Here is a 24,642-nt window from a genome sequence, read left to right on the forward strand (position 1 = left end):
GAACCAAATGGACGGGTCCATTTGGTTCCATTTGTATACTGTCAGAGTAACAGAGAGAGGGAGAATATTTCTATAGGCTACTTTCATGAATTTTGACCATCATTAATTTCATCTAATAGTAAATAAATAGTAAATAAACACCTTGTGTTTGTGTGTATAGTATTGCTTAAACTATTAATTTTATTTTCATATGAAAGTCTATGATTATTACTATTTGTAATTATATGCAATGTCATAACTATTCAATTCAATTTCATTTGATTCAAGTGTCAAATCACAACAAGTTGTCTCAAGACACTTTACATGTAGAGCAGAGACCCGACAGTCTCACCCTGAGCAAGCAATTTTGCGACAGTGGCAATGAAAAACTCCCCCTTAACTGGAAGAAACGTCAGGCAGACCCTAGGCTCTAGGGTGGGGGCCTTCTGCCTCGACCGTGTCGGGGGGAAAGAAGAGAGAGAGGGGGACAGAGAGGAGAGACAAAGCGAGATACAAGTAGTAACAATAACAATAGTAGCAAATATAATAGTGTAAGATACTATATGATAATATAATAGTACAACAATAATGTGTATACAGTATATAATGGTATAATATAAGAATGTTAAGATAATATACAGTATTGTGTAGTGGTATAGTGTGTGTAATGTAGTAGAAATCCACGGTCGTGCTCCATGGAGAGGCACGGTCCGCAGTCACACTCTTGATCTGCAGCTGGGGGTCCGTAGTGACAGTCCATGGAACTGCAACGTGGGAGATAAAAGAAAGTCCGGGGAGCGGGGCCCCGGATGTGGAATTAGTGGCAGTCCTTACTAGATTGTGAATCCGTACAGTGTTAATTACAATTGCACCAGTGGGACACAAACCCACACAACCAAAAGGGAGGACGAGAAGAGAGAGGACGAGAGGAGAGAGGGAGGGGATGTAAGGGAATGGGGAGGGAGAGGGGAGAGAGGATGACTATAGTACAGTAGGCTACTGAGAAACACTATATCTGACGTTTATAACAAAGCAAACCATTTGAACATCGATTGAAAATTGAGCAAGCTATATGGTTATTGCAATAGTACATGTGACATATAGACATGTATGAGTGAGTGAGCGTGTGAACTATGGTGGAAAGTACTCAAGTACTGTACTTATGTATACTTTTGAGGTATTTTTTTTAGCGGCGCTAGCCGCTCTATACCTGACTTTGTCCGTGTGCGTACGTCAACGTTCTGATTGGTCAGGTGCGTCAACAAAGTGATTGGTCAAGCTTCACGTGACACATGGCTATAAACACATTATAAACACATATCGATGACAAAATGTATCAAAGGCGCCGCTACCTTCACACAGGGTGTGATTTTTTACTTTACTATAGGCTACTTTATACTTCTACTCCACATCTCAGAGGCAAATATTGTACTTTATACTCCACTACAATTATTTGAAAACTTTAGTAAGGCCTAGGCCTACTAATTAATTTGTAGGTTTTGATTATTATTACAAAACTTCAGACCTATAGGCTACTTTGGCAATTAGAAAATAGTCGATCTACAAGCTTGCATTGTGAGCTTGTAGATCAGCTATTCTCAAATGATTTTTATAGTTTGAAACTTGTGAAATGGGACCTTCTGCATAATGAGTACTTTTACTTTTGGTACTTTAAGTAGACTATTTTGAAGCTAATACTTTTGTGCTTTTCCTCAAGTACATTTTTCAACACCGAACTTGAACTTGTAACAGACTATTTCTATAATAGGGTATTGACACTTTAACTTAAGTCATAAAGGTGTGTACTTCGTCCATCACTGCAGGGTTAGTCATCTAAAGAGGCAGGCATGTGGGTGTGTCTATATGGGAGACAGCCCTTTATACGGACAGTCAGGAGCAGAGATTCACAGAGAGAGCGAGAGAGAGCAAGAGAGAGAGAGAGAGAGAGAGAGAGAGAGAGAGAGAGAGAGAGAGAGAGAGAGAGAGACAGAGAGAGAGAGAGAGCGAGAGCGAGAGAAAGATAATTCACCAATAGCAGAGCCTGTGACGACGAAACATCTAAAAATGTAAGTGTAAAAGTGTTGAATAATCTGAATAAGTAGATATTGATATTGATATCAAATGTAAAATGCATTTGAACTTGCTAATGGTTAATAATAAATGATGAAAGATACCCATAATTGATCTTTTAATATCAGGATCTGTGGCAAATGTGTCATGTCTTTTTGGATAATGTCATTTTGAGCTGTCTGCTGTCAGCTTGTCTTGTGTGCAGAGTACTTACTATAGCAAATATATCTATATTTGTTATAGCCTACATTTTGGACAAAATAGCCAATTTTACATCGAGGAGGTGCCCAGATGTCCCTATAGTGCCCATCCCATATCCGTTTTGATGGTAACAGGATAGGTGGGCACTATAGGGACATCTGGGCACCTCGATGTAAAATTGGCTATTTTGTCCAATATGGTGTCCAAAATCACGGCATATTATGGATTGACCAGTGTTGCCATGTCCGCTTATTGTAAAGCGACTTTGGGCTTGTTTTTCTGTAAAGTCTCTTACAAATATTGCTAGTTGCGGGTTGCTATTTTTGGGCTTGTTTCTGAAGTAGCCTATAGGCCTATTGCTTATTTAGGCTTGTTTCCTAAGCCCACCGCACTTTAATTGATTCTATCTATGAGGGTGGATTCTGCAAATGCTTTTCAATGGGACTGGTGGTCACTGGTCACGCACCTTGCCTTTATGTGTTTTTTAGAACGCGCTTGCTGCAAAAAAGGTTGTCAGCCGGCAGCCGTTTGGTGTGACCGTGCCCTAAATGTTGTTTAAACCAGTGTTTCTCAAACATTTTCATGTCAAGGAAGGACACCCCAATTAAAGGGATATTCCACTTTCAAAAAAACTTTGGGTCATTGTATCTTCTACTCAGGCTTTTGTGAGCCCTCCAGACTGTTTTTAAGTTGCTGGATTCATTATTTAGATATTTGATATTCATTTTATCAGACATGCCCCTTCCTATACAAACCCATTATAACTTCAAACTCAATTTTTAACATGTTAGATTAATCAAAAACACCCGTCCTTGGTTCTGGTGACTCACCCTGCCCTCCTAATACGAGACGGGGCCGTGTTTTTTCGATTACTTTTTTCATTTATTTTTAATATATATTTTTTTAAATTAGAAAAATTAAATATGATAAAAGATTTAAATAAAATAAATGGAAAAAAAAAACACGGCCCCAAGCCTGAGTAGAAGATAAAATGACCCAAAGTTTTTTTGAAAGTGAAATATCCCTTATTTGTCCGCGGACCCCGTTATGCCAGGGGAGGGACCCCCATACAAGATTTGTGTTGTTAAAATGTCAAATTGTTTTCAAGATGTTTTTGAAAATAGCAGATCTACAAGATGATAATGATTTTTGAAAAATCGTGAAAATGTGTGCAAATCTTTGAATAGGCTATATATTTTTTAGGCGAACATTAAGGCCTGAGTCAAATCTTTGCTTCTGGGGATTGTACACATGTCTTCTAAATCCTAACAGATTTTTTTTGGAGAAAAAAAAAACGTATGTTGCTATATCAGTGGTGCTCAAACTTTTTCATGTCAAGGACCCCCACAGCTAGTGATATATGTATTTGGCCGCAGACCCCCATCTGAAAATATTTTGTTCCAGCCAGGTAGCCTACCCCCCAGAAGCAAAGATTTGAGTTAAAGATGTTCGCTTTAAAAATATAGCCTATATATATATTCAAAGATATGCACACATTTTCAAGATGAAAACAAAAATAGCTACAAGTTCGGGAGCTATGAGCTTGTTTATCTGCTATTTTTGAATAGCCAAAGCTAGGTGGTTAAAATGATTGTGACAGACGCTATATTATGCAGTGTTGCTATGCTCATTTTGGATGTGGTTGCACTGTATTTTTATGACGTGACGCGCACGTCGCTTAGCGCCTACACTACAGGTCACACACAATGGACAATAGGCTCTATGCACAGCAGCAATATTATCACTTCCTTCACAGGTGTTAACAGTGATACTAATGAAGGCTCTGTTCCATTTAGTGTAGCACAGTTTCTCAGACCTTTTAATTTCTACGACCCCCATAACTCTCAGAGTTAGTCTCTGTACCCCCATTTTAGACCCACTGGTGTAGCAGAGTCCATTTGGTTCCATTTGTACACTCTCAGAGTTAGTCCCTGTACCCCCATTTTAGACCCACTGGCGTAGCAGAGTCCATTTGGTTCCATTTGTACACTCTCAGAGTTAGTCCCTGTACCCCTATTTTAGACCCACTGGCGTAGCAACGCTCTGCTCATAGACCCAATATTACACTACCGTATCTAGTAAAAAACTAAACAAATCTATTGCTATATTCACCGAAACAAAGGCAGTTTTAATGTTGTTTAAAGTTTATTCTCCAGGGTGGGAAGCCTCTGCACCCCACCTTTTCTGTATAATACTCTTTTACTATTATACTTCTTTTGGCAGGACATAAAATATTTCCGCCAGATGGAAATTATTTTATTTACTCCACTGTGCAGATCTGGTCAACGGTAATTTATATTGACCACACCAGATTAAAAATAGGGATAAAGTGGTTAATGCATGTTTACTAATAATAATCAAAATCTACAACTAGTAGGCTAACTAATGCTGTCAAATAATTGTAGTGGAGTAAAAGTACAATATTTGCCTCTAGTGGAGTGACTGGCCTACTTTACGCGCGGGGCGCACAGTGTTGCCGCTTATTATAAGCGACGGCTTGTTTTTATGTAAAGTTGCTTATTGGCGGTTGCGTTTTTTTGGGCTTGTTTCTAAAGTGTAGTTGCTTATTTGGGCTTCCGTCCAAATGTTCTCAATTATTAATGAACCAGTGGTTCTCAAATATTTTCATGTCATGGACCCCCAAATTAATATGTAGCCTTTTTGTCCCCTAACCCCCATCTGAAAATGTATTGTGCCAAGGAGCTCCGACACTACCAGATTTGTGTTAGAAGTAGAATGATCATTGATTGAATATTTCATTAGACAAAAATGTAAAACAGCTTCAGATTAAAAAAATCTTCAAAATATTTTACATTTTATTTCAAGATTTTTTGAAAATATGCAGATCTGTGAGCTTGTAGATCTGCTATTTTCAAATAGCCAATGTATAAAGTATATAGGTTTAAAGTGCTCAAGTGGCCAGGCCTATTATAGTGACTTATTTTGGACTTTTCCCTATAAGTGGCTGCTTGTTTCTCTCGCAAAATCTGGCAACGCTGCTCATTGAGTGTCTGTGTGTCTTGACTTCAGCGCGCTGACTCTCTCCCCGCCCCCGCCCCCTTGCGCTTCAACAACGGCCTGGGATAAGGCCGTTCGCGTCTGTGCCATATAGCCTGCTGTGTGTGTGTGTGTGTGTGTGTGTGTGTGTGTGTGTGTGTGTGTGTGTGTGTGTGTGTGTGTGTGTGTGTGTGTGCGTGTGTGTGCGTGTGTGTGCGTGTGTGTGCGTGTGTGTGCGTGTGTGTGCGTGTGTGTGTGTGTGTGTGTGTGTGTGTGTGTGTGTGGGCTCCTTGATATACATTGCAACCTGAGCGCACGACGATTCTGCACATAATTCCAAAAATATTTCTGCTATTAGAATTGGCTCTATTCACAGCAGCCACATTATCACTTCCTTCACAGGTGTTACCAATGATATTAATAAAGGCTCTGTTCCAGTTCGTGTAGCACAGTGGTCCTCAGACTTCTTAATTTCCATGACCCCCATAACTCTGAGAGTTACACACCCATCAAGGGGGCATTTGGAACCCCCTCAGAGTGTTTCCAGTGAGCCAACGTGCACAATATCAGCACCCTGACTCTGTTTGACCTGAATGGAACAGAGCCTACATTAGTATCATTGACAACACCTGTGAATTTCTCCACACTATGGCTGCTGTGCATATAGAGCATATAGCTGTATATCAGCTAAGCCTTGTTAATTGCTGTGAGTGACAATGTGTTTATTAGTCGGGAAAGTGTCGTTTTTATAATGTGTTTTATGTGACGGTATTGGCTTGCGTCACTGTCTGCGGTGCTTTAGGGCTGTCACTGCAGTGGTTTTCAACCTTGTCAGGCCCCAACATAATCATATATGAACTGGGGACCCCCAAAATAATTATATTTGAACTGGAGACCCCCAAAATAATCCTATTTCAACTGGGGACCCCCCAAAATAATTTGAATTCCAAGTGCTCTAAGTGCTTAAGGAGTTGATGCATTACATTTAGTTTGACTCAGTTCCACAGATAAATATTGCAAAAATAGCAGATCTACAAGCTCAACGCCTCGCAAAGCAAGGCATTGTGAGCTTGTAGATCTGCTATTTTCACAATTTCTTCTTTCTTATATTATTTGACAATGTATAGTATAGGTTGTTGATTACTTTTGATGCAGTAATGGTCTTTTTTTCTGTTCTTTATTTTGTTTTTGTTTTTGAGGTGTTAAAAAGGTCTTAAAAGTCTTTAAATTGTCACTTCACTAAAACGAAAATCATGTGGGGACCCCCCTGATGGTCCTGACCCACAGGTTGAGAACCACTGCCAGTGGCCTCAGTAGAGTTTATTTCCCTCCCAGCTATCAGCTGTTTGGCGCTGGATGAGACTTTCTTCATAAGGAGACATCTGACTTAGGGGGAGGGGGGGGGGGGGGGGGGCAAACGATGTACTCATTTACTTTGTTACCTGGCTGGTTGTGTGTGTGTGTGTGTGTGTGTGTGTGTGTGTGTGTGTGTGTGTGTGTGTGTGTGTGTGTGTGTCTGTGTGTGTGTGTGTGTGTGTGTGTGTGTGTGTGTGTGTGTGTGTGTGTGTGTGTGTGTGTGTGTGTGTGTGTGTGTGTGTGTGTGTGTGTGTGTGTGTGTGTGTGTGTGTGTGTGTGTGTGTGTGGGCTACTTGATATACATTGCAACCTGAGCGCACGACGATTCTGCACATAATTCCAAAAATATTTCTGCTATTAGAATTGGCTCTATTCACAGCAGCCACATTATCACTTCCTTCACAGGTGTTACCAATGATATTAATAAAGGCTCTGTTCCAGTTCGTGTAGCACAGTGGTCCTCAGACTTCTTAATTTCCATGACCCCCATAACTCTGAGAGTTACACACCCATCAAGGGGGCATTTGGAACCCCCTCAGAGTGTTTCCAGTGAGCCAACGTGCACAATATCAGCACCCTGACTCTGTTTGACCTGAATGGAACAGAGCCTACATTAGTATCATTGACAACACCTGTGAATTTCTCCACACTATGGCTGCTGTGTATATAGAGCATATAGCTGTATCAGCTAAGCCTTGTTAATTGCTGTGAGTGACAATGTGTTTATTAGTCGGGAAAGTGTCGTTTTTATAATGTGTTTGATGTGACGGTATTGGCTTGCGTCACTGTCTGCGGTGCTTTAGGGCTGTCACTGCAGTGGTTTTCAACCTTGTCAGGCCCCAAAATAATCATATTTCAACTGGGGACCCCCAAAATAATTATATTTGAACTGGAGACCCCCAAAATAATCCTATTTCAACTGGGGACCCCCCAAAATAATTTGAATTCCAAGTGCTCCAAGTGCTTAAGGAGTTGATGCATTACATTTAGTTTGACTCAGTTCCACAGATAAATATTGCAAAAATAGCAGATCTACAAGCTCAACGCCTCGCAAAGCAAGGCATTGTGAGCTTGTAGATCTGCTATTTTCACAATTTCTTCTTTCTTATATTATTTGACAATGTATAGTATAGTTTGTTGATTACTTTTGATGCAGTAATGGTCTTTTTTTCTGTTCTTTATTTTGTTTTTGTTTTTGAGGTGTTAAAAAGGTCTTAAAAGTCTTTAAATTGTCACTTCACTAAAACGAAAATCATGTGGGGACCCCCCTGATGGTCCTGACCCACAGGTTGAGAACCACTGCCAGTGGCCTCAGTAGAGTTTATTTCCCTCCCAGCTATCAGCTGTTTGGCGCTGGATGAGACTTTCTTCATAAGGAGACATCTGACTTAGGGGGAGGGGGGGGGGGGGGGGGGCAAACAATGTACTCATTTACTTTGTTACCTGGCTGGTTGTGTGTGTGTGTGTGTGTGTGTGTGTGTGTGTGTGTGTGTGTGTGTGTCTGTGTGTGTGTGTGTGTGTGTGTGTGTGTGTGTGTGTGTGTGTGTGTGTGTGTGTGTGTGTGTGTGTGTGTGTGTGTGTGTGTGTGTGGTAGATTAGGTCGAATTATATATTTTTTCATGCTGGCCCTGCTGTGTATAGTGATCAAAGTCTCCTTGTTATTTCAGATACCTGCGGCCACTGCGGCACTCTGTGTGCCAATGAGGGCTGTCAACCTCACTAGTCTGGCCCTGGCTGTCACCATCCTTGGTTTGTTTATTGAAATTGCCCATTACTTTCATAATGATGTTGTCTTGCTTCAATCTTATAATATTCCAGTTCCAATTTTGTCTGCATTGTTTTCCCCCATCACTTATTTCACATTCCTGTATGGGTTTTCTCTCCTGATTGGTTAAAATCTTCCTGGAGAGAGGGGAACTGCAGTAAATCTTTTTTAGATCCGCTATATGTTTGTTATTCATCATACAACAAAGTATACAGTATACGTAGGTCTTTAGTGGTTAATTATATCTCTGGCAGTGGTGTAAAGTAACTGTACAGTAGCCTACTCAAGTACAGTTTGGACATATTTTTTTTACTTTACTTTACTTTCACTTTAGCCCTATTTTATACATAGGCTATTCGAAGATAGCCGATCTACAAGCTCACAGCCGATCTACAAGCTCACAACGCGTCACGATACGACGCGTTGTGAGCTTTAGATCTGCTATTTTCAAACATGTTAGTACTTTTACTTTTGGTACTTTAAGTATATTTTGATACCAATACTTTTGTACTTTTACTCAAGTAACATTTTGAACACAGGCCTTTTACTTGTAATACTTTTCCTTAAGTAAAACATGTGCATACATTTTCCACCACTGATCTCTTGTTATCTCCACTATGTTCCAGTGTGTGCGGCAGGGCCTCATGTAGCCCAGAGCGACTCAACTACCCAGATGAGCAGCCCAGGCAACTCAACTGCCCAGACGAGCATCCCAGGCAACTCAACTGCCCAGACGAACAGCCCAGGCAACTCAACTGCCCAGACGAACAGCCCAGGCAACTCAACTACCCAGACGAGCAGCCCAGGCAACTCAACTACCCAGACGAGCAGCCCAGGCAACTCAACTGCCCAGACGAACAGCCCAGGCAACTCAACTTCCCAGACGAGCAGCCCAGGCAACTCAACTGCCCAGACGAGCAGCCCAGGCAACTCAACTGCCCAGACGAGCAGCCCAGGCAACTCAACTGCCCAGACAAGCATCCCAGGCAACTCAACTGCCCAGACGAGCATCCCAGGCGACTCAACTGCCCAGACGAGCATCCCTGGCAACTCAACTGCCCAGACGAGCAGCCCAGGCGACTCAACTGCCCAGACGAGCATCCCAGGCGACTCAACTGCCCAGACGAGCATCCCAAGCGACTCAACTGCCCAGACGAGCAGCCCAGGCGACTCAACTGCCCAGACGAGCATCCCAGGCGACTCAACTGCCCAGACGAGCATCCCAGGCGACTCAACTGCCCAGACGAGCATCCCAGGCGACTCAACTGCCCAGACGAGCATCCCAAGCGACTCAACTGCCCAGACGAGCAGCCCAGGCGACTCGACTGCCCAGACGAGCAGCCCAGGCGACTCAACTGCCCAGACGAGCATCCCAGGCGACTCAACTGCCCAGACGAGCATCCCAGGCGACTCAACTACCCATCAGTCTGCCAGCAGCCCACGCAACCCCACTGGCCGCATAGTTGGAGGGAAGCCAGTGAAAAAGGGGGAACTTGTCAGCTTGCAAATATGGGGTAAAACGCATAGATGCGTTGGAACTGTCATTGACGATGAACATGTTCTCACTGCCGCCCATTGCCTTGGGTAAGTGTATTCATATCATATTACACCAGAGGGCGATTCAGAGGTAGTGAGAGAGAGAGAGAGGGAGAGAGGGAGGGGGGTAGGTAGAGATAAAGAGGTAGAGAGAGAGAGAGAGAGAGAGAGAGAGAGAGAGAGAGTCTGCCACTGTCACTTTGACTGGCTCATGTTCATGTGATAAACTGTATAAGCAGTCTATGCTGTGCACTCTGTATGTTAAAGCCACATCATATACTTCGTCTTACGACGGTGTGTCGCAGATGTACACGCCCCAAGCGCATGGCGCTGTGAGCTCACATCGTAGGGTGGTGCATACATTAGGCATAACTTATAAAAGTAGACCTACTACACACAGACTTACTTGGTTACTGATCAGCTATTCTCTCCACCACCATGTCTTGGGCTAATTAATGACTTAAACCCCATATGGGAGACCGGAGTCCCTCAGGGCTCTATACTGGTGTCTTTTCTGTTTTCTGCTAGTGTGGGGAAAGCTTTCGCAGAAAATAGCAGATCGGCAAGCTTACAACTGCGACACGTTGTAAGCTTGTCGATCTGCTATTTTCTGCGAAAGCTTGGTTGAAGTGGTTACGCCCCGGATTAACTGTTTTACACTGTCTTAGAGCAGTGGTTCTCGGAAATTTTCATGTCAAGGCCAAGGGCCCCCAAATTGATATGTTTTCGGCCACAGATCCCCATTTGAAAAGTGATGAAAATGATGGAACCCCAGGCCCCACTTTGAGAGGTCCCATCTTCGAGAACTGTAACAGTCTCGGCAATGCAAAACAAACTCAACCCAAAAAAAAGACAAGGAATATAGCATAATATCACTAAATGGGTTATTTATACAGTATGTCTCTATTTCCAGAGGCACAACCCCAGACAGCTGGACAGTACAGTATGGATTGGCCGACCTGGACGATGTGGGGGGTTTCAAGAGGCGCGTTATGAAATACGTGGTCCACCCAGACTGGATTAAAAGGTAGGGATTGTGCATGACTGACCATAAATCAAAGTAGATTAGGGGTCTTCAAGGTTTTCCAGGCCAAGGACCCCTTAGCTGAGACAGAGGTACTTATAGTAAACATGACCTTTGGCGAGCATCCCAGGCATCCCAGGTCAGGGTTCAAGTGGTTAATGTAAAAAAAATAAAAATCCTATCACACAAAGTTTTGGCGGCCCCCCTGTAGTAACTCTGAGGACCCCTTTGGAGTCCCGGACCCCCTGTTGAAGACCCCCGAAGTAGATTACTCTAGTGCTATTAATAACTAACTAATATTGGAACTATTCTGACCGATCCCTAGTGATAGGTATTGGGCTCACGACATGGTTGTGGCGAGAGTCGACTCACCGGTCCCTTTCAGTGACAACGTCAAACCTGGCTGTCTAGCGGACGAGGGGAGCATCTTTCCGACCGGCTGGGGCTACGTCGGTCAAACAGGTAAGCACGGGACCCCCAAAATGACGCCCTGCGGACCGAATCATCAAATTTGGCCACATTTGGTTCCATTTGTTAACCAATTGAGAGTGTCCATTTGGTTAACACTCTCAGAGGTAACCAAATGGACCCTTACGATCAATCGTTTTCTGTCCCCGGACTGCACTTTGAGAACCACTGTTGTGCAGATACATGTAGGATTTCACTGAATGATGTTTTGACACTGTTGATTATTATTAATAGTTAATTAATAATAACAGTCTGCTGATTATTAATAATAGTTAATTCATTGTTAATTAATAATAACATACTGCTGATTATTAATAATAGTTGATTAATAGTTAATTAATAATAACAGACTGCTGAGTATTATTAATAGTATTTAACCACAATGCACCCTATTCTGGCCACATGTCATTAAAGGCCAACATTTGGTGAAAACAGCAGATCTACAATAATCACATAAATAATGTCATTTCTAAATGGTTCCACTGTAGTATGTAAACACTTAAGCCTTTGTGACACAACGTGAGCTTGTAGGTCTGCTATTGTCTGGACATCAATGTTGAACGTTTTTGCCATAATAATAACATGCCCAAAATAGGGACGCAAGGTTGAAAGTTGTTTCTCTATGTTTACAGAACCACTGCCACCTCCCAGATCACTTCAAGGACTCAACGTTACTGTGACTGACCTTAAAGTGTGCAGACAGCTGTACCAAGGAAGGGTGACGAAGGAGATGCTGTGCGCTGGAAACTTGGGTGGAGGCCAGGATACGTGCACAGTAAGAATGCCATTCAAATCTTAACCCATTAAGACCTGAAGCCGATTCTAAAAATACCTTCTTAAATCCTAACAGTTTTCTGAATGTTGCCTGAATGGTATGTTGCCATATCAGTGGTGCTCAAACCTTTTCATGTCAAGGACCCCCAGAGATTTGAGTTACAAATGTTCACTTTCAAAATACATAATTATATTCAAAGATTTGCTCACATTTTCATGATTTCTCAAACATAGCAGATCTACAAGCGCAGGCCGCGCTGGAAGCTTGTAGATCTGCTATAATGGTGCAATGGCACTATTGATGGGGATTCCAAGCTAAAAGAAAACTATTACAGCCTTTCTCTTCCTGGAAAGTTAGCGCGCTGAAATAGAACTAATACATTAGATAATTGTACAGACTTTACATTGTAAAAATTGACAGTTTGAAATGACCAAACCTGTCTAACGATGATGTCACTGGTCGGCGGGTGGTGTCTTTTTAACAGTCCACAGCCCTCCTAGTGTACTAGTGTCCTACAGTACACAGAAATGGTGCCATCTTCTAATGAGCATTAAAGGATGACTTCACCCATTTTCAACCTATCTTTATATAATTGGTCCTCACTAATATTCATTATAAAATGGCACCATTTTTGTCTGCTCGCTCTGTGTCTCAGAGGAGGGCTGTGGACAGTTCAGAAACCTGCCTACCAGTGACATCATCGATGGGGAATCCAAGCTAATAGAAACTGCAGGCTTTCTATTCCTGAAAAATGTACATGTTATAATGGAAGCCATTGTTTGATTGAAGCCTTAATACAAATCACTGTCACGGGCGGGCAGGTTTCTGAATTGTCCACAGCCCTCCTCTGAGACACAGACCAAGTAGAATTCGTTTTTATAATGAGCATTAGTGAGGAGTGAGGACCAGTTATATGAAAATAGGTCAAAAATGGGTGAAGTCGTCCTTTAAGTGAGACGCAGTTGTATGAAGATGGGTGTAAAATAGGTCAAGTGGTGCTTTAACGGTAACGCTGGAGAGTAAACAATGCTTACTTGTGTCTCATCAGGGCGACTCAGGAGGCCCCCTGATGGTCAAACAAGGTGATGTTTGGATCATGGTCGGATTCCTCATCAGAGGCCCTACTACATGTGCGGCTCCAAACATGCCCTCCGTTTACATGACAACCCCCAGCTACAAGAAGTTCATCAAATCTGCCATTGAAGGTGTGTTCATGGCACACAGTCATTGAAGCATGCCGTGCGTGCGTGTGCGTGTGCGTGCGTGTGCGTGTGCGTGTGCGTGTGCGTGTGCGTGCGCGTGTGCGTGTGCGTGTGCGTGTGCGTGTCCGTCTGCGTGTGCGTGTGTGTCTGTGTCTGTGTCTGTGTCTGTGTCTTTGTCTGTGTGTGTGTGTGTGTGTGTGTGTGTGTGTGTGTGTGTGTGTGTGTGTGTGTGTGTGCAGCAAATTAAAGACTATGTACATCTTAGACACTGAAACCGCTTTATACTATAGTTGCCCGGAGTCTCCCAGGACTCTATACTAGGGCTCTATGTGAAGCCGATCTGCTATTTTCGCAGAATGTTCACCTCAGAATAGGGATGCTAGGGTTCAAGTGAGATACAGTGTGCGCACACACACACACACACACACACACACACACACACACACACACACACACACACACACACACACACACACACACACACACACACACACACACACACACACACACACACACACACACACACACACACTTGCTTAGAAAAACCTAATTGTCTCCTCCTCAAGGCACCTCGGTATCTGAAGGTCATTGTCACCTTTTATGTTCTTTGAGATTACGCAATACACACAGGAGCACGCACATATGCACACGCACACGCACACAAACTCATTCAATGTAAGCCATTTAATTGTATTTATTTAGAGCTGTCCTGGTGTGTTTTATCATTTTGTAGAAATGAGAGATCCGATTCCATCGTGTGGGACAAGGGACAAGTCTCCAGTGGGACGTATCATCGGCGGTCAAGAGGCTGTTCCACATTCCTATCCGTGGATGGTGAACGTCGGGGTAAATATACATTTTACTACAGGGCAGCAGTGGCTCCAGAGGTACAGCGGTCGTCTTGGAATCAGAAGGTTCCCGGTTCGATCCCCGGCTCCTCCTGGCTGCGTGTCGAAGGGTCCTTGAGCAAGACTCTGAACCCCTATCAGTTAGTAGGGTTTTAGTGTCTTGCTCAAGGACACTTTGAAGTGTCACGCACGCACGCACGCACGCAGGCAGACAGCAGAGGAAACCATGCAAGGCTCATCATAACTGCTCCTTTTTTTTCTTCTTTCAAACAGAGAAGATCACAAGAAACCATGCATTGAAATATGCAAATATTGCTGAAGGATAGAACTGTACCATTTAACAACACCTTGTTTTCATTTGGACCATCAGTTTGTCATGAATATCATTAATATAAAACATCACATTTTGTTTTTGTGTGGTTGAGTGTGATTGGTTTGGTCAGTGTGCATTCAGTCATTATACACAGAGTGAACACTTAATTATACATTGTTCTTTGTATCTATCATTTATTTACTTTACATTACCTTCAGCTAATACAGTGGTTCTCAACCTTTTCGTGTGAAGGACCCCTAAATCATGTATTCCAAAGAATATTCCAAATTTTTCAAATTTGTCAAGATTTATGGAAAACAGCAGATCTACAAGCTCACCACAGGACACGATGCAACGCGGTGTGAGCTTGTAGATTGGCTAATTTCAAATTGTATTTAACTGAGCTTCATTATATAGAAACACATTTGGCTGGGGACTCCCTGGAACCCCCTCAGGGACCCCTGGGGGTCCCCGGAGAACCACTGAGCTAATAGGTCATATATTGGAGAAGTGCTTAATTTATGCTCCATTGTACGACGTTGTCACGTGGCAAAGAGAGACGATCTACAAGCTCACAGTCTGCCTTTGATTCACACTTTATCATTTATCTTTCAGAGTCAATTCGATCATCAGTTTCATAAGGGTGGTGTCCTCATCAGCAGATATTTTGTTGCAACTACTACAGGACCTAGGTAAACAAAGTTTATTATCTCTCACTCTGTCTGTCACTTCATCTCTTTCAACCTGTGTCACTATTCCGGGCATTAGTCATTAGGTACAAGATGTTACAAAATGGACAAAAACATTCAAACGAATAGCGAAAATAGCTGATCTACAAGTTCACAACGTGCCACAGCAACGCATTTTGACCTTGTAGATCAGCTATTCATTGTACAACAAAGTATGCTGTACATACAAAAGTAGTTAAATATGTAAAATGAACAATCAACGAGTAGCTCTGCTACTTATGGACAACAGTTAAATATTTACTTATTGATAATGTAATTAAAGTGAAATACTCTAAGATATTTGTTTGTGTTGTCTTCTCCAGCCCAGGTGACTATGTCCTGCTGGGAGCCCACTGTCGGGGATGTGCCAATGAAAATCACCAGAAGATCATGGTTGAAAAGGTAGGAACATCAAGCATGTGTCAGAACATAATACATAACTATTATGCTGGCCCAAATCTGATGTTTGACCACTCTGGATGGTATCAGATTGATCTCAAGTCTGAGCCTGCAGTGTGAACTAAGTCTTTAAATACACATTATAGAGACATTAAATATCATTATAGAGCTGTTTACTGATACATTATAATGTTTATATTAGAATTATGCACAAAAACAAGACAAAATTATACACATAACACCTTACAGTGTTACTGAAATGAAAGTTGTGATTGAGAACTGAGTGGCAGGGAGGTGCTTGGTGCTTGTGGTTCAATTCCAACAACCAATGTGTGATCATCAAAACCTAAGTGCGTTTGAGCAAGGCACTGAACTTTTCAATTCAGTCAAACATATTCCACAATGTGTTAAAATCCTTTGAAAATAGATCTACAATCTGAGTTTTTTGAAAATGCTTGGAAATAGGACTGATGTGGTTAATCTATAGGTGTGCCTGTCATTTCTCTGATAGGTCTTCACGCACCCCAAATTCAGCTCAGACGTGTATAAGTATAGGATGGCGTTGCTCAAACTGGCCAGCCCTGCCAAGTTTAACAAGAAAGTTAAACCTGTGTGTCTTCCGGAGGCTGGTGACTCCCCCCCTGTTGGCAAGGCTTGCATGGTCACTGGATGGGGGTATGATGGAGTCGAAGGTGAGGAAACAACATAAACACGCATTCAGACAGGCTGACAAGGAATTTGATTGGTCACGTTATCAGCGTGTACCGATTATGAGGAGGTACTTACATTGTATGTACTTCCCCGGGAAATTTTCTTTCTTTGACCAATCACAGCACAGTTTTCATGTCCTGGGAGGTTAACAGATCTGCACAGCATTAACGTAACTTCCTTGAGGGCTTTAGGGCGGGACTTCCTGCACTTCTGCTTAGACACTTCACTGGCAATTCATAATCTCAATATTATATTTGAGTGAAAATAGATGACCTACAAGCTCACATCACAGCATGCTGTGAGCTTGTATATCGCTATTTTCACTATTTTTGAAAATGTGTGAACAATAAATAAATGCATATATTCTTTGCCTATAATGACATGCCAAAAATAGGGACTTGTGGTTAAAATATATATATTTTTTAATGGTATAGAACTGTCTTCTGTATTTGGAAACGAGTGTGTACAAAGTCCTCAACTTTGAATCCTGTGTTTCTTTTCCCCAGGAAACCCAGAAATGGCCTCATGGTGGCTTCGTGAGATTTCTGGCACCATCATCCCCAATGATCAGTGTTATAGACACAAGACTGTGTTCTGTGCTGTATTCCCTAAGTCCAACGGACCCTCCTATGTGAGTGACACAGAGATGAAAATATTACCATGACATTTACACATAAAAACACACACTTAAAAACACAACTGCTTGTTGTTTCAGTTTGACTGGGGAGGACCTCTGATGTGTGAGAACGACGACGCCTCCTGGACCCTGTATGGTCTCATCATCGTTTCTGGTTACTTCGCCAACGTCCCCGTGATGCTCCCGTGGGCGAACCAGATCTTGGCAGACCACGCCCCCGACCAAGTCTGCTTTAAGAGATTTGATGGTTAATAATTCTGTTTGCAGGACAGGTGCACCTCTGAGAAACATCTCACACACGCAGATGAATTAACCACCTCAGCCCTGGTGTTCCTGTTTTCATTCAATGAACCACCCTGGTCTATTTTCATTTAATTAACCACTTAAAGCCTGATCTACCTATTTTCATTGATTAACCACTTAACCCATTAAAACCAGGGAAAGCATCTGTGTCATTTTAGATTTCAGTGTTGGCTATTGAAAAATAGCAAATCTACAAGCTCACAGCGCTGCAAGCTTGTACATCTGCTATTTTTAAAATGTAAAAATCTTGAAAGCGTTTGAAAACAACACAAATCTTCTCTTCTGGGGGGTCTCTGGCACAAAGCATTTTGAGATAGGGGGGTCTGCAGCCAAATACGTATCATTTTGGGGGTCCTTGGCGCGAAAAAGTTTGAGAACTACTGATTTAGAAGAATCGGCCTCAGGTCTTAATGGGTTAAACCCTGGTCTTTGTGAAATCTTTTTTTTTCTCCCCCCACTGTACCTTTATCATTGTGTGCAAATAATACACTACACAAAATAATAGTTCTTAAATGGTTCTTCTTCTTTATTTAGTGAATGATTCATCATGTTCCTCATATGGTTCTAGAGAAACTGATTTTTTTTTTAAATATTATTTGAGGGACCTTTAAGGGTTATTTATAGAACCATTCATATAAATGGTTCTTTAAATAACCTTGGTCTGAAAGGTCCTTCGTAGAACCAGTTTTGGTTCTAGTTGACACCTTTATTTTTCTATGTGTGTAAACTAAACTAACAAGGGTGATTCACATACAGTAGCTGTATTACACAGGTGTAAAGATGATAAAACACAGCAGTGGGCGTTATGGGGAGGAGTGTTGGACCTACAGTCATGTAGTGAGACAGACATGTGTTGATTGTATACCTGTGTGATTGTGTGTACATACTAAACTAAACAAAACTTAAAGGAGTTGGGAGTGGCTAAGACGGGTAACTGGAACATTGGGCCCCTGAGAACACTGGAGACCACACCCCCGACCAAGTCTGCTTTAATAGATTTGATGGTTAATAATTCAGTTTGCAGGACAGGTGCACCTCTGAGAAACATCTCACACATGCAGATGAATTAACCACTTCAGCCCTGGTGTTCCTGTTTTCATTTAATGAACCACCCTGGTCTATTTTCTTTTAATTAACCACTTAAAGCCTGGTCTACCTATTTTCATTGATTAACCACTTAAACCCTGGTCTTTGTGAAATATTTTATTCCCCCACTGTACCTTTATCATTATGTGCAAATAATACACTACACACAGAAACATAATAGTTCTTAAATGGTTCTTCTTCTTTAGTGAATGGTTCATCATGTTCCTCATATGGTTCTAGAGAAACTTATTTTTTTTTAATATTATTTGAGGGACCTTTAAGGGTTATTTATAGAACCATTCATATAAATGGTTCTTTAAATAACCTTGATTCTGAAAGGTCCTTCGTAGAACCAGTTTTGGTTCTAGTTGACACCTTTATTCTTCTGTGTGTGTAAACTAAACTAACAAGGGTGATTCACATAGCTGTATGACACAGGTGTAAAGATGATAAAACACAGCAGTGGGCGTTATGGGGAGGAGTGTTGGACCTACAGTCATGTAGTGAGACAGACATGTGTTGATTGTATACCTGTGTGATTGTGCGCACATACTAAACTAAACAAAACTTAAAGGAGTTGTGAGTGGCAAAGACGGGTAACTGGAACATTGGGCCCCTGAGAACACTGGGCACCGTTTAATTGTTTTAATTTGTTTACAAATTTGGGGCAAAATACATAATGTATTTTTTAAATTACATTTAAGGCCCAATAAAATTTCTACACATGCTACAAAACCTGTGATAGCCACTAGCCAGTCATAAACAAGTAAACAGTAAATTTAGGTCTGATAATGATGTACTGTGCATGTTAAAATCATGTATACTTGACTTTATGTACTGTATAAGACCATTTTACAAAGCATTACAATGCTTTATTTTTACATAAAAAAACAGCAAATTTAACGTTGACTAGTGTACCAGTATCTGTCAGTTTGAACTGAATGTCAATAAATCTCTCTTTATATACTTTGTACTTGTGTCTGTTACTGTTAATATACTTGATGTGGGATGAAGAAACAAAAAAAGCAACTATTTAAGTGTAACCTTATTTTCTTTCTTTTCCCTTTATTTATTCAGGGAAGCACATTGAGAGCAAGCTCTCTTTTTCAAGGACGCCCTGATAACAGCATATAAAATGCAATACATACAAAATGAAAAACAATAACAAACATTTGAATCATATTACAGTGTCACAGATGCAAATAAAAATAGAGTTACATGAAGCAGGTGCAGTCACTATGTAGTGTGTCCTCGAGAAGCACCCTAAATGTCTCAAATGAGACCAATCGCACCAGTTTCATAGAGTCCTGAAGTTTGTTCCATTTGTGTGGAGCATAATACATGAAAGCAGTCTTTCCTTGTTCACTGCTCTTACGAGGACTGGTATATCTAATGTGGGTTTGTGAACGTGTTGAATGTCCTCTAACCTTTGGTTTCAGAAGCGAGCATAGGTACAAAGGAAGCTTTCCACACAAGGCCTTATAAATAAATAAAATATAATGTTGCTCTCTACGCACTGCGAGAGAAGGCCAACCCAAAACACAGGGCGCTGTGGTAGACTGCTTCAAGAGGCTTCAGTGTGGAGAGTGAAGCGTGCATATACAATATATCCCCATAGTCAAACATTATTACAGATTGAATTATAGTCTTTCTGCTGGAAAAAGAAAAACAGGACCTGTTTCTATCGAGGAAACCTATTTGTGTCTCACTTAAATGAGAGCTTGGTATCTAGCCAAATGCCCAGGTATTTATAAGAAGTGACCAGTTCAATTTGTTCACCTCTTAACCTCTTAATTATGGGTTGGCAACTTGGCACATTATCTATGGAAATGATTCCGGTCAGAGAGTCCTTTATACCAGAGGGTTATTTAACTGAATGAGTCCAGCATACAGGAGATTGTTGCAGGCGGTGATAATAGGTGTAACTGCATGTGTTCTTAAATAAATAACACAAATAAAATGTCTTTGAGTTTATCATAAATCAAACTATCTATGTGGCAGTTTAGTTATATCTGTTGTGTCACATGGGCACAGATCAAAGAACAAAGTGTCAAAGAACAAAGAACATGGAGAATAAACATGTCTTTTATTGCTACTGCATGCAGGTTCATGAAGTTAGTACAGTCGGTACATTAGCTAAATTAGATACCTCAAATCAACATGACTGTAATCTTAAGTAAAAGTTTAGATAATTCTAAACATTTTAGGCTAGCCATGTATTGTTATACCAGCGAATCCGCCTTAATCTGGGATTAAAATTGACCTTTTCACCCATGTGTGTTTATAATAGGCTCAGTTGCAATGCAGGCCTGATGACAGCTAAGGCTTTCAGATCACAAACAGTTCTGTAATTCCAAGTGACACAATCATGCTGCTGGCATGTCTTTGGTCTAATAGGGTCTAATAGTGTATAGTAACACTGTAGCCACAAGGTAAATAACAACTGTTACAGGGGAAAGCAGATTTTATGTTCTGGCCAGAGAGTGGCTCTCTTAGTGTTTGTGTTGTTGTGGGATGACTGATTTATCCTGTGAAGCTGAGTCCAAATTAATTTGATCAGGCCACGTGTGACTGCTTAAATCAGTCATCCCAAACTGAAGCCAGGAAGAATCCCCAACCAAAGTCTAAAGCCCACCCAAACCAAGCAACACAAAAACAACAAAGAAAAAACAATTCTGTCAACCAACGCAATGGCCAGACTGTGCTGCTCCCCGACAAGGCCGCTTGGCTGCTGTCTTCCCAGCCAAATGAGCCAATGCACCGATGTAACATGTCACTTCACGTCCTGTTCCTGTTCCTGCACTAGGTGGATGCTCTGCTGTTGCTGCTGCTAAAAATCTATGACATTTCCACAGTTTTAAAAGATTTTTTGTCAATATATATTTTAATATATTGATATTAGTAGTTAAGTGGTCTTAGGCAAATAAGTGGCTGTGGATCGACAACTGCTAGAGGTGATATCTGGTGGATTCAGTTTGGAGCCTACCTGAGGTCTCTCCTGCTCAAGCCAGGGCCTATATCTGAGCTCTACACTGTTGTCTACCTAAGAAGGGGTTAAAGATTACACATATTAATATCTGCAGTCTTCGCTGCAGTATGAAACTGAGAGTCATCTGATGACTAACAATGTTCACATACTGAGACACATTTAGATCAAACTTGTGATAAGGAATTAACTGTATATGGATATAATATTAATCATATCTATAGGAAAGACAGAAATATTCATGGTGGTGGTGTGGCTTTTTATATTTCATATGATATTCCAGTAAAGAGGAGGGAATACAAGGCCTAACAATTCACTCATATTCATTTGTTGCTGTTATAGACCACCTAATTCCAATGCTCAGTACTTTAATCAGTGTATGTGAAATGGTGGACAGAACATCACATAGTAAAAAGGAATGGTATATAATGGGACACATGAATATCAACTGGTTCTCTCCAACATGCTCACTTAAGAAAACCCTCCATGCTATTGCAGATACAGTACATGTCATTTAACACAGTTAGTCAACCAGCCAACCAGAACTCAAATAACGATAACTGGCATCTCCTCTACCTGTATTGATCATATTGTTGTTGTTTTTTTTACAAATGCAGCTGATAATGCTCAATGATTTCAGTAACATTTGGGTGCACTGACCACAAAATAGTGGCTTTTACTAGAAAGGGAAAACATCCAGTGAGGTCAGTGAGGGCTCATTTTTAGAAGAACTGGAAAAAATACTATGTCATACTAGGTGTGGAGGAGAATCCAGAGTTGACTGAATTTGTTTTTGCAGTTATTTTTGTCGATAGCTGACAAGCATGCTCCAGTTTGTAAAATCTGTAAGAGCATCGTGGATGAAATTAAGAACTGCATGGCTTTGAGAAATATTGCTGAGCAAACAAAGCGAATCTGGCAGTCTGGCTGACTGGCAGATCTACTGTAAATTAAGGAATAACGTGATGAAAATGAATAGAAAGAAAATCATTTTTTATTATCAAACAAGGATAAAGGAAATAAAAACGGACTGTAAAATGCTGTGGAAAACGTTTAACAATATCTTAGAGTTCTAATATGGCTTCCTCCTTCATTGAAGTTGAAGGGACTTTTATTACTAAGCCATATGCCATAGCTCAGTATACTTTACCAGTAAAGTAGACAGGTTAAGACATGATATGTCTTGTAATGATGTAGTACATTGTGTTTCCTCTATATTAGACAAAATGATGAAGAACAAGTTCTGTGTGTTTAGTTTTTAAACCCATTAGCTCTGAGGAGGTGGAGAAACGTATACTTTCAACACACAGTGAGAAGTCAGCTGGCCTGGATAACCTGGATGACAAGTTACTGAAGATCGCTGCACACCTGGTAACTAAACCAATTACTCACATTTTTAATGTGAGTAATTGAAACTCACATTTTTAATCAGAGCTTTAAGTGGTATTTCATTGATTCTCTGAGAATCAATTAAATACTGACTTGCTCAACATGCCTACAGTATAGAGATGAGCTTTCAACATGTACAGCATTGACACAGTTAATAGATGACTGTCTAATGTAATTAGGTAATAAAAGGCATGGGTTTCCGAGGCTAGGTAATAAGAGACTAGTGGGGTCTGTTTTGTTGGATTTTAGTGTCGCATTTTATATCATTGATCACAATCTGCTGCTCGACAAACTGTCTTGTTATGGTTTTTCTTCATCTGCTGTAAGGGGAATGAAGAGCTATTTGTCCAATAATCTCTCAGACATGGAATTCCACAAGGGAGCTGCCTTGGTCCTTTGTTGTTCACCATATTTGCAAATGACATGCCATTTGTCTTAGACCCCAAACTGATGCCTGTTCGAAGGACATATGAAATAGGATTAGCAAGCATCAATCAGGGAGGGAGCCTATCACCTGTCTTGTTGTCATCAGAAGTGGGCATCCTCTCCGTGTGATCCTCCGTATCCTCCGTTCCGAGCAACACGCCAAAAGTTAACTGTGTATAAAATAAACAAACAAACAAACGCACGGCGGCAGCGAGCCCAGGCAGCCAGTCCTCACGTCACTCCGACAAGTTTCGCCAACTTTCCTCCTCTCTCAGAGTGACGTCACGTCATTCATAAAAGCCAGTGTGGCTGGCCACCGTCGTCACGTGAATGAACTGACACATAATAAGTCAGGGGTAGTGGCGATGCACCGCTAATCGCCACAGCATAATAGAAAATTAAGTCCCACATGTTTCCTACATGTTTGCTCAGTTGGAGGGCCTAAGGAAAGGATACAAGTGTAGGAAATGAGGATTTAATATAAGGACCTGAGATGCACCGAGAAATAGACATGTTTTGATATTACTGTGATCAAGATGAAAATCTGTCCGATTTTTCATATTCCATCCTGGCTAAAGATTGGCTTCCAAAGTTTGCAGGAGTGGCCCGTTTGGAATAAAATGCCCCAAATCATGAACAGCAGTGTCCGATTGATTGCTGTGAAACAATGCTGGCCGACAATAAGCTACCTGCCCTGGAGGAGACGCATATTCTTCTATTTATTGTGCGTGTGTGTGTGTGTGTGTGTGTGTGTGTGTGTGTGTGTGTGTGTGTGTGTGTGTGTGTGTGTGTGTGTGTGTGTGTGTGTGTGTGTGTGTGTGTGTGTGTGTGTGTGTGTGTGTGTGTGTGTGTGTGTGGTTGTGTGTGTTTGTGTGTGTGTGTGTGTGTGTGTGTGTGTGTGTGTGTGTGTGTGTGTGTGTGTCCATGCTCTGTGGCTGCTGACCTGTAATGACTCATGAAGGACACCATCTCACTCTGTGAATGTGTTTCACATTTGGCACTGAGAGGCGGGGGGGGGGGGGGGGGGAGTTCAAATAGCAGTGAGCTTCTGTGTTTTGTTGGCTTGGGTTTCACGCAAACAAACAGGAGAAGGCCGGGCGCACACCAGTATTGCTGAGGTTCTGCTAAAAGTCTAAAAGTAGCCTAAAAGTCTAAAAGTGAAGAAAAGGCCGCACTCATAGCCACGATGCAGGATATTCTATTGAAAACCAGCGTTTTCACCTGGAATGGTCTTCTTCAGTAATTAGCGTCTGCGTTTCACACCAGATGCATACCGTATACCCAAGTATCCATTAAGTGTTACTGATGACCACCTTTCCAAAGTGGACCCGGGTAGTACGGGTGCGGATGTTGATCCGGGTACGGTACAAGTGTTCACACTAATCAAACCTTCTGGCAAGTACACTCGGGTCCCTGTGTGCATCGATTAGCACAGTGCACACA

At 41.6% G+C, this 24,642-nt stretch overlaps 1 protein-coding gene across 1 annotated transcript; it reads left to right on the top strand.

Moving 5' to 3' along the window:
- Positions 1-13,315: 13,315 nt before the first annotated feature.
- LOC311043935 (chymotrypsinogen B-like) lies at positions 13,316-17,261 on the top strand (the record flags this gene model as incomplete). The annotated part of the gene is made up of 6 exons (XM_084055359.1): positions 13,316-13,376; positions 14,107-14,260; positions 15,586-15,664; positions 16,173-16,353; positions 16,879-17,003; positions 17,088-17,261. The coding sequence occupies 6 exons, from the start codon at positions 13,316-13,318 to the stop codon at positions 17,259-17,261; spliced, it is 774 nt and encodes a 257-aa protein (XP_083911485.1).
- Between the last annotated feature and the right edge of the window lie 7,381 nt (positions 17,262-24,642).

The sequence above is a fragment of the Gymnoscopelus microlampas genome (assembly GCF_963454915.1).
Source record: "Gymnoscopelus microlampas genome assembly, chromosome: 4".
In the NCBI taxonomy this organism is placed as follows: Eukaryota; Metazoa; Chordata; class Actinopteri; order Myctophiformes; family Myctophidae; genus Gymnoscopelus; species Gymnoscopelus microlampas.